The 16,704-nt window shown below is 35.4% G+C and overlaps 1 protein-coding gene across 1 annotated transcript; it reads left to right on the top strand.

The window, feature by feature from the left end:
- The first annotated feature begins 15,268 nt into the window (after window positions 1-15,268).
- Window positions 15,269-16,193, top strand: LOC113317414. The gene is made up of 2 exons (XM_026565531.1): window positions 15,269-15,586; window positions 15,740-16,193. Exons 1-2 carry the CDS (start codon window positions 15,433-15,435, stop codon window positions 15,895-15,897), a joined length of 312 nt encoding a protein of 103 aa, XP_026421316.1. The 5' UTR covers window positions 15,269-15,432; the 3' UTR covers window positions 15,898-16,193.
- Window positions 16,194-16,704: the final 511 nt, after the last annotated feature.

The following is a 16,704-nucleotide window of genomic DNA, read 5'->3' as shown; positions in this document are numbered from 1 at the left end:
AGAACATAATGGAACTAGGATGACTTAACTTAAGTTAGTGGTGGATTCAATCCCTGATTCTTTATTTCTTTGTTCTAGTGCTTCACTGCCATTACTTCCTTGGTTCTTTATTTCTCACTGCTTTAGGCTCATTGCCTTTGATTCTCTGCCACTGTCACTTACTGTCACTGCTTAGCTTAGGAAACTTCAACTACACACACAAGTCCCTGTGGATTCGACCCGTACTTGTGCACTCACTGCAACAACACCGTGCACTTGCGGTATCACTGTAGGCATCCATTTATTCTCTTATTCTTACACTCTTAAAAGCCTACCACGAAGCATGATTGAACTCTAGATAGACATAGTATTAAGGAATACAATACGAGGTTTATTGCTTAACCATTAAACTTTGTAGATAAGACATCAACATAATCATCTAAATGCTATTGTGATTATGTATGGGTATGAGGTGAGGATTTCATCCTAAGGAACAATGTTATACATGTGTTCTAAGGAAGTAAGTTCATAAACTTGTTTGTGAATCGAAAAGGAAATCACCAGGCGTTATTGGTATTGTTATTCATTGCATATCTAGTGAACAACCAATATGTGTGATTTAGTATAAACGCTCACGACTTGTTTGTATTCTTGGTAAAACTATTCACAAAGGCCTGACTTATGTATTGGTATGTCTTTTATTAGTGAAACCGATCTTAAGTAATCACTTGAGATGGTATGATCGAGTTTGTGTTTTATGTATGACCAAATCTAGGTAAAGGGGAACCGATCCTAGTAAGAGGTGCAGTACATCACAAAAAGGGAATTTATCCTTGTATGAGGTGCAACAAGTTTATATCATAAAGGGGAACTGATCCTATGGACATGTGCAACACGTTTTTAGGCAAAGGGGAGCCAATCCTATGGACATGTGCAACACATATAAGTTAGATACCATATATATGTGGGGAACCAATCCTAGTACCTAGTCAACCAAATTTTGGAAAGATAGTGTGACTATGCACAGTACTCACATGGAGGTAGAACAGAAACTTGTTTTGGTAGAACCGCTACACCCATGATTTGTGATTGAGTGTTCTTAATCAATCGCATAGTTCTTGAAAGTCAAATGAACCAATGTTAAACTTTTTTGGAAGTGTGGCAAACCGTTTCAAGGTTGTAAGTATGAAAGAGGACTTACAAATTAAGGATTTTCGACATACTTTGAACACGTGCTGTGAATGTTAATCTTTAATTGTTCAAATTTATTCCTTAATATCTAAGGGAAGAGAATCCCAGGATCGAAACATAAATAAGTTAAGAATCTTTTAATTAAGGTTATTAATTTCATTTTTATGAAATATAAGAATTAGTAATGTGCATTTACTAATTAGAGGTTTTGCAAGAGATTTCGATCATTATTTTTGGACAGAGCATTTCCAGGAAGTATGGAAACCGATTTTTTTCCTTGATGAATATTTTCGGTTTTGGAAATTCCTTGGTGTCCAAACTTACTTGTCGACAAATATTGAAGCTTGCATTTCTAGCAAACTAATCCTTTGTATTAGCAAACTATATCTTGTTGTGCTGCTACTGGTGAAGCCGCCTATTCGGAGAGGAGGGTACCCTAATTAGGCGAAATCTCTTACGACCGCTCGTTTTAAAGTCTTCTTTGGGATTGAGAAGCTCTATTAGTACCATTGGTGGGAAACTAGATAATTGCGGTTTATCTTTTGTTTTTGATTGATTCAATTGACTAACGGTGGTTGAACTTTGATTGCACCTAGTTTGTTTATGCTTGAGAATCTTCTCATCTGATATAAGATTCACTCAAACTAGATCGAAGTTTCGACAGGGATCTTTAGATTGTTGTTAGTTCTAAATACGATCTTGTGATAATCCATTGTTAACAAACTCCATTTTGTGTGTGATTGATCACAAGAGATTCAAGTGATTGTGTCCAGGTGTTTATTGAAGATCTAAGAAGATTTGAAGACAAAGAAGATATTGAAGATTTCTGATTTGGGGTTCATAATCTTTGGTGTGCACAATACTAGTTTCGGTAAAATAGGATCCAACTACAATCGGTTTTATCCTTGTGATATAATTGGATTGATTAGTTGTGTAGATCGGCATAAACAAAATTCTTTGGATTAAGAGTGTTGATCGCAAAATATTAACAGTTACTTCGGTAATTGAAGATAAGATAGATCTAAGGAAACAAAATTCTTTGGATTAAGAGTGTTGATCGCAAAATCTTAACAGTTACTTCGGTAATTGAAGATAAGATAGATCTAAGGACCTGACGAAGGAGTTTATGTTAAGATAAATAGAAGAGCCTTTGTCCGACTCATATCACTTGGTTGAAAAGAGTTGATACCAAACATATTTGTTGTTCCTTTACTGTTTGGAATACGAACCAAAGGAATTGTTCCAACTACGTGACTTATTCATAAGTTGGAGGCGTCGGAATACAAACGGAACTGGGTGAACTATAGGTTTAGTTGCTTGGTATCAATTATACGAAGTTAGGTTTAATTTTGTGTAGAGGCTTAATCCTGAGAGTATTCAATTCTGGAAAGATCCAGGGGTTTTTCTGTATTTGAGGTTTTCTCGTTAACAAAATCTTGTTGTGTCATTTACTTTTATTTTCCGCATTATAATTGTTTTATTATAATTAAAGTAAATCATACAAACGTTAATTCATATTTACTTGATAAGCAATTCTATTGTGTTTGGTTAAGTCTGAACCTTTTTATCAAGTAAACATACTTCGTTGTTGTATTGTCTCGATCTCGTATCCATAGACGATCACACGAAGTGTGAACCGATTAGTTGCATTCTCTCGACTCAGTCCATAGACAATCACTTTCGGAGAAAGGACTTATAGGTAGGAAAAGTTTTAGCTTGAGGTATATTTGGGTACCTTCGCCTTTTCAGAGATACCTAAACTTCCCCCTCTTCATTACTAGGTCCAGATCTGATTCTTTTAATTATCTTAATGATCATTTTGATAAGAGAGTTTCTAAGTGGAAAGGTAAGCATTTTCAGGTAGGTTCATTGTGGTCCAAAATGTGTTAAAATCTTCTCATATTTATCACATGAACACTTTTACTATTCCAGATAACATCATTAATAGTATGGAATCTTCTCAAAGGGACTTCTGGTGGGGTTAGTCTAGAGCTGGGGGTATATATTCCAGAGATTGACCAAGGATACGCACATACAAATATCACGGAGGTTTAGGTTTTAGAAACCTCAAACATGTAAATTTGTCTCTCTTATCTAAAACTGCTTGGAACTTGATTCATAATCCTAATGCTTTGGGGGTGATCATGCTTAGATGTAAGTATTTTAAAAACTGTCATCCTCTCCATTATCCTAAGAAGGCTGATCGTTCTTAGGCTTGAAGGAGTATATGTCGTGGTCATGACTTTATTGGGCAAAACTATATGTCTGGGAACTAAAGAATGTTAAGAGTATTTCTGCTTTTGAATATAGATGGATTTCTAACCCTTGAGATCTCATGTTTGTAGCCAATCCTAATTCTAATCTTACACTCTCTACATTTATTGATGAGGACACTAAAACTTGGGTTCCCGATCTTGTTATTACCATTTTCACACCTCAAAATGCTAATAACATCCTTGAATCTAGGATACCTCTTTCAGGGGATGATAGACTTATCTGGCCACACTAAAAAAATGGCCAGTTCTCTATTAAGTCTGCATACAAAGTCATTTGTGGTAAGATTAATTATATGAGCAATAACCTGAGTAGTAATCCTTTCGATAAGGCTTTATGGAGGCTTTCCATTCTTCCTAAAGCCCAACTATATATCTGGAAGTGTCATGAAAACATTCTTCCTGCTAATTATGATCTTGTCAGGTACAGTGATAGCCATGATTCTTCTTGCAGTATGTGTAACTCTATTCAGATAGAAACTCCTAAACACATTATCCTTCATTGTTTGTTGCGAAGTCAGTCTTGCCTCTAACTCCTTATGCAGATGTAATGGAGCAAGATAGTGGTTCTCCCATTAGTATTCAAGAATGGGTTATTAAGTGGTCTTCTGATAACAATTTGAAAGACAAGGCTGGTGTTGTCTTTTCAATTGCCCGGAGCATATGGAAATAAGATGTTCCTATATCTTTCAGGGAAATTTTTTGAATCATAATTCTACAACTAGATTAACACTCAAATTAGTCAATGATACTGAGACATATTTGAGTAATGATGTTCCTCATGTAGTCAGTGTTAGAGCACTTCTCGGTCGAACTCGCATGCGTTGCTATCTCAAGCACGTTTGTCAATGTTAGTGATCAAAACTATAAGTCTTGATTTCTAGTCTACTATAGATAAGTCTCAGACTAGGATAGAAAGTGTAGTTGAGCTCAAGAACTCCATGGCGATCATCATACAAGACGAAGAACTACTCAAGGAACTGGTGGAACTTCATCGACTAAAAGGTATGTGGAGACTTGAACTTATCTATCACTCAAAAGTATATGTACTCTATCTCCTATCTTGAGACAAAAGTCATTTTTCTATATAGACTTTGATTATACACATTTGCTATTTCGAGCCGAGTTTATCTCGCTTATCTATTTCTCGAAATATGTGTTGGTAAGTTTTCGCTTTGGCCAAGTTCATATTTACCTAGTGAGGAAAATCATGATATGTTTCAATCACTTGAAAATGGCTTTGACGAAAAATGGTTTGTGAATAACAACTATATAACGTCCTCTAAGAATGTTTCAATGATTGAAATGAGAGTTTAGATTATATAACCATTGTGTGGTAACACATATATATATAAGTCCTTGTTCCTTGAACCGAAGTCTGCGTACTTTGTTGCTCTGGAAAACCGGAATAGAGTCCGCGAACCCAGTCCGCGTACTGTCGGAGGTTCTCTTGCCGAGAAAATCTGTTGGAGTTTGTGAACTATTTACAAACTTATTTCGGGTACTTAAGCCCGTGTACCTAGTCCGCGTACTTAGGTTGGTTATTTTCTAAAAACGATTATTCGTGAACTTATACTTATATTAACTAAGGAATGCAAGTTTGCAAACCGTGCCTATAAAGCATGAATCAATTCGAGTGAATCAAATCGATTTTGCTTTGATTGTGTCTTGTATACTTCTATAAGATCTAAGCAATTGAACAACTCTCTAACTAGTTCATTTGAATCACTTGAACTAGTTATGGTAAAGAATAATATGGTTAATATGGAAGTGCTCATATGGCTAACCATTTGGTTAACCACTGTTGAACCAATGAATGTACATGTTTGGGTACGGTTACACAAACCTAAAAATGTGCATTCCATTTTTGTGTAACAAGCTAAGTTTCGATCTAACTATTGAAAGATATTAGATTGAATCTAATCAGGTTTTCATCTAACGATGAATATTGAAGGCTTTGTTACTAAGCTAATATTGATTGCAAACCCTGATTTGAAAGACTATATAAAGGATAACTCTAGCAACTGGGAAACCTAATTCCCACACCTCCTGTGTGAGATTATTTGTATGATCTAGAGTCGATTCTCCTTTAACCTTAGGTTTCTACCGAGACCCTGTAGGTTAACGACTTAAAGACTTCATTGGGATTGTGAAGCCAGACCGATACTATTTTCTTGTAGTTGTGTGATCTGATCTTGCTGTTTCTATCGTATTAAGTACAATCGTAACGATTGGCTTGAGATTGATATCTCCGATAGGAAATATATAAAAGTAATCACAAACATCTTCGTCTCATCGTTTGTGGTCCCACAATATCTTATTTCGCCGCGTCGGTTAAGATTATTATGAGGTGATTGATAATACTAGGTTGTTCTTAGGGAATATAAGTCCGGTTATCAATTGGTTCTTGTTCACCTTGATTTATCAAAAGACGGAACAAAACTCGTTGGTATTTCTGTGAGAGACAGATTTATCTATCACCATAGACTTTTCTGTGTGATACAAATTTGTTTATTAAAGTCTTCGACTTTGGGTCGTAGCAACTCTTCGTTGTTGGTGAGATCATCTAAGGGAATCAAGTGCGTAGTATCTTGCTGGAATCAGAGATATAAGGAGCGCAAATGTACCTTGGATCAGTGTGAGATTGATTGGGGTTCAACTTCAATCCAGACCGAAGTTAGTTTGTAGTGGGCTAGTGTCTGTAGCGGCTTAATACAGTGTGTGTTATTCAAGAGAATTATGATATTATCAGTTTTAAATACACTTTTCGTGAAGCCAATTTTTCAGCCGATACTATGGCTAAAAGGGGGTGTAATCTCGGAAATGGAGTTGTTAGGGAGTATTTTGGTCGACCAAATTTACTTTCTTCAATTGAATATCCACATGTATCTTATTTCAGATTTAAATAGATTATAGGTTTTTTGGGGTTGTTGTGACCTCTTTTCCTATACTCTATCTTGTAATTATCTTTTGTTTAATATAATTTTTGACTTATCAAAAAAAAAAATTAATAAAGTGTGTGTTCAATCTGGACTAGGTCCCGGGGTTTTTCTGCATTTGCGGTTTCCTCGTTAACAAAACTTCTGGTGTCTGTGTTATTTCTATTCCGCATATATTTTGTTATATAATTGAAATATAACAGGGTGCGTTTGAATCAATCAATTGGGAAATCCGTCCTTTGGTTGTTGATTGAAATTGATTGATCCTTGAACATTGGTCTTTAGTACCGTTCAAGTGATTTCTCTTGTATTCAATTAGACTCGCAGATTTCTATTTACTTGAGTAAGAATTGAATCGAGAAAGAGAGATATAACTCTTTGATATATTTTATTAAGATTGAGTCTAGTTGATTCTCTTGAAAGTATATTTGGGCTAGTCCGTACAGATTGCTAAGCGAAATATTGGGTGTGGTTGTTGTATCCCCGCTTTTTCAGTCAGTATATCTGAACTATTGAGGAAAAAATCTCGCCTATGTTATTAGTTTTTGCAAGATGATTGTGTTATTGTCTTTGGTGATGCTGCTTTTGACAAGGATACTAACTCTGCAATTGGTTTGGTTACGAGTAATATTACAGGTAATTTCATTGGATGCAAACTTAAAGCAGAGACAATAAGAAATGCTGAGGAAGCAGAAAGTCTAACCCTATTGGAAACAATAATGTGGGTAAAGGAAAAGAAACTGGAGAAAGTATGTTTCGTTAGTGATGCTAAATCAGTGATTGATTTTATTAACTTAAATAGTAACCAGCTATACTGGTACAATAAATCGGCCTTAATGGTTGTAAAACATTTATTTCTAGTTTTCAATTGTTTAGTTTGAATTTTTACGAAGAAACTATATTATTTTGTCTGATCAAGCAACTAAAGTTTAGTAGGAAGTCTAGAACATCAGAAAAATGGTGGGGAAATGTCCCTAAATTTCTTAATTATACTCTATGTAATCCTTCTTTTTTACTCCCTCCGTCCCTAATTAGTTGAGCTATTTGGTTTTAAATTTTGTCCCATAAATGGATGAGCCATTTCACTAATCAAGAGGACATTTCTAAAACTATCCTTTTAATTGATTATTATTACTATAAGAATTATTTATAATTTGATAGTCATGTTTATATTCGTTAGGCAGGTGTTTTAAAATGCTTTTCAACGGTATAAAGTTTGCGAAAAACCGTGGTATAGTTTAATAGATAAATACTTTCGAAGTTTTATAAGTTATTATCCATAAGGAAATACTTGTAAAAAATACTTAAACATACTCTCCTTCTTTCCTTGCCTTAATAATTGTGCGAACTAAAAATGACTCAACTAATTAGGGAAGGAGGGAGTAATAAAATTCTTTTTCCCAACAAAAATAAAATAAAATTAGAAATCTTTTTTTGTTTTTTTACTCGGAATTTGATACCCGACCGGTACATCATAATTAACAATGTGGTCTATCTCGTGGGTGGTTTCGTTTTCCATAGTAGGTGCCTTAAGAGCTAGCACTATGGAGGGGTTCATCCCCTCCCCATCCCTCAATTTCCCTCAAAAAACAAAATTGGCAACCACTATGGTCTTCCAAATTCCTACATGAGTAGGGATATCCCTCCTCTTCTCTACATGGAGGATCACATCTGATCTCGCTTGTAGGGAAGGGAAATCACACGGCTACTCAGTTGTCGTGCGAAATCCTGTTTTACGGATACTGAGTAGCCGTATTACCGTTGATACGGCTACTCAGTAGCCGTAGCTTTTTACACAGCTACTCAGTAGCTATTTCAGAAATTTTATTTGCTTGACCTTTTTCGTTTACATCTCTCTCACACCCGATCCTAACCATCCATCATTAATAATGGTTCTATCTTCTCCACTGTCGGATCCCAACGGTCATTTTTTCAAAATCCTCTATAAATACCACTCTAATTCTCTACTAAAACCACACCAAATCAATTTCTTCTTCTTTTACATCAATTGATTTCTTCACTATAAATTTTTTCTTCTTACATCAATCTCTCCAATTTATTTTTTGTTTACGTAATAGATTTAAATTTTGTTTTGCTCAATAATGTCGGAGACTCAGACGCAAAAAAGAAAAATTAGAAAGAGATTTAGTACTTTGGAAGATCATCACATTCTTACTGAGTACATTGGTCTCGGTTATAACAGTTATGAAGATAAGGAAGAGTTTTGGAAAATCCTTTTTAAAAAATTTGTGGAAACTTGTGGTGGGAATAGACAAGAACGTACTGTGAAAAGCGTTCATAATCGGTTTAGCAAAATCAAGACTGAAGTGGATAAGTTTTCCGATTGTGTTGCAAGAGCTAATATAAGTAATCCGGGCTTGGACTCTATCAACCGGGTATGTTATTTAACTATGTTTCATTATAGTCGTTGTATATGTGGTTTCTAAATAGTTTAATTTATGCGTATCTTATTTATGGTTTGTTTACATTGTTGTAGATTTTAATTGCGAAAAGCTTACATTTTGAAATATACAAAAAAATATTTGAGCGAGATGTCGAGTATGAACTGCTTAAAGATGTTCAAGATGTACAAGTGGGTGTAGCTGAAGATCTGGACCAAGATTCTAATCCTCCGTCATCTCAAGTTCATGGAAATTTCTCTAATACGTTTAGTTCTCCAAACCCATTTTCCCAGAATCCAAGTACAAGCCAATTCATCGAGACTCCATTTGCAAATCAATTTCAAACCCCTTATAATGTCCCTAGCGGTATCCCTATTCCTTTAGGATATACCCCTGGTACGAACCCAAGTACAATACCGGGAACGTCGTCAGGTGGATTTATAGGAGATAAACGCACTTCTAGAGCAGCGAAAAGATCCCTTACTAATAAAAAAGTCGTTGGGTCAAGCAAACCTTCCACGCCTTCCTCCCAAGACTCCCAGATGAGCGACGCGGGAAGTAAACTTGTTAATTTTCTAAAAGAATCAAGAATGACAGTCGCACCAACAAATTGAAGCTGCTCGAGAGAAAGAAGAAAGGGAAACAATGTTATTGGATCTCGAAAAGATTACTCCAAATGCAAAAAAGTACTTTGAAATAAAACAGAATTTCATATTGGCCAGGCCGATGGAGATGCAAGGGAACACCAATTTCTTTTTTTAATAGCTTAGTTTAAATGTTTTTGTTTCTTTTAAGTCATACCGTGTTTCAGTTCCGGTAATGTAATTTCCTTTGCAGTAACATTAATTTATATATTTTTAATTACGACAATTTGAATTCTATTTTTTTATACCGACGGATCTTTAGTAACGGCTAGTTCTCTAACGGCCACTTTGAATGCATATTATAAATTGACAGAAAGTTCATCAACACAAAAAATCCAAAATAATTGGCATTAGTATCATTTGTGTCTCATTATTTTTGGTTTTAATAGCTAACATGGTAATGGTTGGGTATACCGTCGAAGAAGATGTTGCAATCACCACAGCGTTTATAAATGTTGCTACTCTGCCTAATGAAGATATTCAAAACCTCTCCGCCCATGAACAATGGACGCTGGTGTTCGACGGCTTTGTACAAGCGTTTGGAAACGTTAATAGCCGAACAAGAAGACAAGTTCAACAACGTCTATCTCATTGATATAATGGTTCGCAAGTATGTTGCAATTCAGAAAAGGATTCATGGTTACGCCCCATAACAAATGACAATTGCGATTACTGTAGGTCATCAACAATGGTTATGATATTTAAAATGTTGTTCACTTATACACACTAACCTATTGGTTTATGTTTGTTTTGCGTAGGAGGAAATGGTCAAATTTGTGTACCAACTAGATACTCGTACAAAATTTACATGTTTTGAGTGCTACTTAATCTTTAAAGCTAACCTGTCTCACTGGGATTGTTACAGTCCGGAAATGAATCTCGACGGTCCTCCAGAAGACGGTTCGGATGAATAGTATATGCGGTTGTTGTTTAATATTTTTTGGGTACATCTCCTGTAAACCCTCACAAGACTGGCTTCAAATGACTATATCGCAACGACTAATTTATAACGGCTATTTTCAAACGACTATATCGCAACAACTATTTTTTAACGGCTACTTTGCAACGGCTACTTTATAAAGTTTATTTTGATGGATATTATAAATTGTATTATCTATATTCAAACAACAAACACCTATTTTTATACACTTTGCAGAGCTTCTCACATATTCCAATACCTCTCATAACTGTTAATACGAACACATCCATGAGATCATTTGATTCAATTAAACATTTGGCAATAATCAAAGCATGGTACAAAGAAACTCGAGTAGCCAATCTCTCCCCTGTAATGACATAGGCAGAAACTTTTTGGGCGAAGATATATAACCAATATAGACAAGATTTTGGGAATCCAAAGAGAAGAAGTGTTCAACAAATTCATGATAGGTACCAGATTATCCAGAAAGAAGTTTGCGATTTTATAGCTATTCAATAACGGATCTTCAATGCAAGCCATATTAGGATGTCCCCTCAACAATTTGTAAGTATTTTAGAATTGGTATCACCCGAAGCTAAATTGATTGATTTTAAATTACAACAATTAGTATATTTCCTTGTGTTATTGTAGCACGAAGTCGTTAAAGCGCGTTATTTTGAGGAAAAGGGTGAAGCATTCACATTTGATGAAAGCTATAATTTCATGGTATCCAAAATTCCAGAGTATCAATCGCCGGATAATTCATCTGCTTCATCCAGTGAAGAATGAAAGTATAATAAATGTTTGTGTAGATTTTGTGGGTAAATCTCTGTGTAAACCCTCACGAGACTATAACTCGTCCAATAGGGTCACCTAGAGGTTTAAAGGCTTGTTGCACGTGCTAAATGCAATCGTGAATACTACGACAAGTGATTTGGTTTTTTATTCAATAGTTCTGAACTTGTTGTCTATTTGGTGGAATCTCAGTTTTATTTATGTTAAAATTTAATTAAATAAAACATAAAACATCAGATCATATATAAATTGCAAGAACACTTAAAGATAAAAGATTACATAAATATAAGATAGAACATTCACATTCAATCATTCTTCAGGATTGTTATTCCGAAAAATTGATCAACATATGATGCAGGAACACACACACAAAGACAGAAAATTACATAAATATAAGATAGAAAATTCATATTTAATCATTCTTCAGGATTGTTATTCCGAAGACTTGATCAATATATGATGCAGGAACATCTTGGTGATAATGCTACATTTCGTCGGGATTGTAGGTATCAAAAGCTGCTTTCAATAGATGATAACATTCATCATGCAAAAGTTGTCACCCGTCTGGTTAAATAGTCCAAACGAGCAACACTTTTCTGAAATTTTAAAAAATAAAGTTAGCTTAAAATAGTTATAATTTTAGGAAATAAGAGAAATTTGTTAATAATTTCTTACCCTTTGTTCATATGACATCCCAAGATTACGTATGTTAACTTCGGCCTGAATCGTGACAAAAGTGATGATGTCCTTGTTGATCTTGCTCCACCTTGCTCTAACTCTTGCATTTGGATTTCCGGATATGTTATCAAAAAATTCAAAAACATTGCTCCATAATTGGGTGCTAGTGTTCTGAACTCTGTTGTAAAAATTGTTTTTTGCTTCTATCCATGCTTGCGTAAGAGCAACATCTTCTTCTTTGCTGAATCTCATCTTTCTAAAACAAAAATATGATAGAATGTTTGGATAGATACACTTGGGAAACTGTTTTCTATATATAAAGATATGATGAGAGGATATACAATTAAAAAAAAAATATATGTCGTTATACAGTAAATATTACCAGTACAAATAAAAGAAAAAAAATTAGTCGTTGTATAGTGAAAATGAGAAGTGCATTTAGATATAAACATATCTGTTAAAAAGTAAAAAAAACTAGCCATTAACATTTCAACCCATGGATCATTTTCAGGACTCAAACCATGGATAATTTTCAGAACCCTGATGTTGGTACGTGGTTGTACTTTGATTGAGTGGCTCCGACGAATGATGAGGATGGTAGTCTTCTTGACTGTTTGGAACAAAAGAACCCGTCGACTGACCTGAATCACGAGACTGGCTCGGTGTAGAAGACTCACCTGTATGTGGTGCTACATAATCTCTCACACATCTCTGATGGTAATCTCGATTGTATTTGATTTTGTATTGCAGTTCCTTTGTGATGTCGTAAAACATGTGTTGTTGAGCTTTGAGTTGTTGTTGCGACTCCATATATGCATGTTTCCACATCTCTTGTATACAACGAACACCGACATGAGTTAAAATCCTACAAATCAACAAGTACAATATATAAGAAATAATAGACATATGATACTCACAGCTGAGCCCATATTGACATTATAATTGGGTTGTGGATACTCCCCCAAATACTCCATTCCAATAGGAATATGAACCGCTTCAAAATTAGAGCCGCATAATCGAGCTGTTAGAATTTTTGTTGGATATGGGAAGAGATGACGATCGACGGGCACCAAGTATTGAGTGTATCTGCTTTTTCGTTGCGGTGATGGTGTGCGAACATAAGCATCGTTATCCTGCGTACCATACAAATCTCTGTTTCCTTCATGTACAATTGTACTTGAGTACTTACCAACAGACTTCTCCTTCCACCACAACTTATACTCATGATCAGGTACTTCAACATAATCCAAGGAATTAAGTTCACTGTTGGTGTACAAATAGTCATTGTTGATTTGTACTATTAAATCAGGAGGATTGCACGGTATTAATGTCATACCAAGAACTTGTTTGAGACACCGTTCTCCCAGGTACAAGACATTGTGACCAAATGGATCGTAAAAGACCTTCCGTTTTACAGACATTTGTTTAGACTCTTCCACCTCGGGGTTATTCTTCCATTCACTATCCTCCCATGGCGACCATACTACAGAATCAAATGGAAAGTTATCAATCTGGTAATGCACCTGAATCACTGAATGGGTATCTGTATCATTCTGTCCGCCTCTTTTTACTTTCTCTTTGGTATCCATCATATAACCTACCCGCCGGCCACGGATCCATATTTTCATTCTCCGCCTTTGTATAGGGAAATAGACATCGAAATATGCCCAAAACCAAGGCTGCAACAATATTAGTTATTATTAACAACTAATTATTTGCATTACATAGTCACATATTAAAAATAAGTAAGGAAAGTAAGATTACAAGTGGGTATGAATTTTTACCATCAATGGATACGAAAAGAACATCAAGTCAGGCTTGTTGCACGTTACTCCAGTATTCAAGCCCCATAACATACTACCGTACAAAGCCGAACCCCAATCATAATGCCTCAGCACATCTAAATCCATCATTATACTAAGACATTTAATCTCAACAACATTGTTCTTGTTTGGGAAAAGGACATTCTCAAAACACCAAATCAGAAACCATCTTGCAATTTGCTCCTGTTCAAGAACAGTGTTATCTAAGCCGAGTCTATGGTCAAGAAACGTTTTAATCAAACTCTTCTTGATCGCCTTGCCACTTCCCAGAATTTTACCTCTCAAATCGACAATGTTTTCTTATCTAACTTCTTCTATTCTATGAAACACCATTGCATCATCTCCTTTCTTTCTTCTTGTTGTAGACGAAGCGTTAATATATGGGAGCAAACAATCTACGGTTTTGGGAGCAATCTCATACAGTCGGTCCATAGTAATTTCTTCCAATGTTATGCGATTACCTCGCCCAATTGGAATTCCGTTAATTTGAGTGAAGTCTAATGAGGTAAACCCAATTTCAAAACCAGGGAAGTGAAATGTATTGGTTCTATGCCACCACCTTTCAAATATACCAATATGTAGGCAGTTGTCTTGTAATTTCAGGTAATGTATCTTGAAAATTGAACTAAACCCACAGTCTTCTACAAGTTGTCTAGCATGTGGGAATTTACAAACGCCGGTACACATTTCATGAAGTTGTCTTACACTACTTCGATGTTTAAGATCTAACTGCTTCTCATCTGTGGAGATTGGGATTTTCAGTTTATGATCACTATGTTCTTTAGAAGAAACCAGAATTGTTTCATTCATAATTCGTTGAAAATCAGCGGAGTACATCTACAACACTCATGGACACAAAATCATCACAAAACAATCCATTTTATTCTACAATGCATATGCATATATATTGTACAGAATAATGTATCAAACAAGAACAAAATAATAATTTAATCCATTTTATTCTAAAATTATCCATCCAAATACAATGTCTCTGCTAACAATCTGCCCTAGACACAATACCTATTCATTTAATCATCCATCAATCAAAAATCATCAACAACAATACCATATACATATCAAAAATCATTCATAAACAACAACCACTTTGATTCAATCAACAATATACCATAAATTCAATCAACAATGTGTCAAACGATCAAACAACACACAAGGAAGCTTTTTAATGAACCTAACATCTCCAATATAATCATAATCAAACTGAAATTAAACTTAAACCCTAAAATTTAAAACACTCACCTTGGAAGATTTAGTTGATGAAACACGAAATTGAAATGGGCAAATGCTTCACCGTATACCAAGGAACAAACTCATTGAATCTTAGCTCTTGAATCGCACCAGAGGGTCTTCAAATTGAAATGGGGTGTGGAGAGGAGAAAAACAGAGAAGAAGAAGAAGAAATGGGGAGCCCGAACTCGCTTCTGAGGACTGTAACCTACGATACAGCTACTGAGTTGCCGTATTGGTCAAATCAACGAATTGACTTATACGGCTACTCAGATGCCGTGTGGCACTATTGATACAGCTACTGAGTAGCCCTGTAGTGTAGGAAAGGGATAAAACGCCACCATAGCAAGCTTGACTTCCATGTGCCATCCCTTCTCTACATTTGAGGGATAGGGAAGGAATACCCTCCACCATAGTGCTAGCTCTAATAGAAAAGAGACACCCCCAAATGCGAGAGAACCAAACGAGACGAGATTTCCTTGTAATCACCTTCACCCAGTCAAAATCAGAACTAGTGTGAGGAGACGAAAAAAGAGAAGGAAAGATGAACACAGATATCACAGCATCAACGAAACCTGAATACCCAGTGATTGATCGTAACCCAGCTTTCACAAAGACAGTAGGAAATTTCAATACTCTTGATTACCTTCGACTAATCACCATCAGTGGTGTTTCTGTTACAGTCGGATACCTCTCTGGTTCTCTTCTTTAACCCTTTTCTTTCTCTATCTCTCTCTCTCTCTCAATACATTTCTGTTTAATAATATCTTCTCTGCCAAGATCTATTCTCTCTGTCTCCTAGATTTGGTAACTTCATCCTCATTTTGTTTGTTTGGATCCTAAATGTGCAGGTATAAGGCCTAATATTCGAGGTCCTTCAATGGTAACTGGCGGTTTGATCGGTGTAATGGGTGGATTTATGTATGCCTACCAAAACTCTGCTGGAAGGTTGATGGGTTTTTTCCCCAATGAAGATGAGGTGGCTCGTCACAAGAAATACCAGGTTTAGGGTTTTTCAGTTTCTCCCTCTTTTGTTTTAGATGTTGTTGATATGGAAATCGAAAGATGAGATTTGAAGAATATTAACTTCTGTTGCATTTTCTGTGATTTTAATAATCAAATTGTTTTCATTTCTTGGTACTTAGTTGTGTTTTGTGCAACACTTCTGTATAACTGGCTTATCTGTTCATGACTCATTACTATGAACCTGATAATGCTTGATAGTTAAAGAGACTTGAATCTGCTTCCAATGCCCAGTTTAAAGTTTGATATGATCTTTGATTGAAATATACAATAAATCTGAAATGTAGCTGGATTTGGTTTGTTAAAGCTGGTTCCGAGGGAATGAAATTGTGTTTTTTTTGTTGGTGCTTTTTGTTTTTTACTTTCTTGTTTATTTGGGTGAAATTGATTATATGGACCGGTAGAGTGTTAAGCAAATGAAAGGAGGACATGGTACTTCTGTAACCATGTCACATTTAATTCTTGAAGTCAATCTGAGTTGTTGAAAAACTAGGCAAGTTGTTGGGAAGCTATCTAGTTTTTTTACTGCTCATAGGTTTTGTAAAATCAACATGATGATGTGCTTTTTCAGTCTGTTTATTGGATTTTACTATAATATGGTTGATGGTTCTTTTATCTTCTCTGCATGCTAGAGTTGTGATTTTTGGTAAGTTTTTTCTTTCATAGGAAAAAACAAGAGGTAGAACTTAGGTCATGAGGATTTATAGAAGGTGACGAGGGCTTACCATGGTTGCAGGTTTGATTATTCGAAAGTTAGTGGATCCTCCAATTCTGATGGTATTGAAATAGGGAT

This window comes from Papaver somniferum, chromosome 10 (genome assembly GCF_003573695.1).
Source record: "Papaver somniferum cultivar HN1 chromosome 10, ASM357369v1, whole genome shotgun sequence".
In the NCBI taxonomy this organism is placed as follows: Eukaryota; Viridiplantae; Streptophyta; class Magnoliopsida; order Ranunculales; family Papaveraceae; genus Papaver; species Papaver somniferum.
The sequence above is the reverse complement of the archived record's forward strand: the minus strand, read 5'-3'. Positions and strand labels throughout refer to the sequence as shown.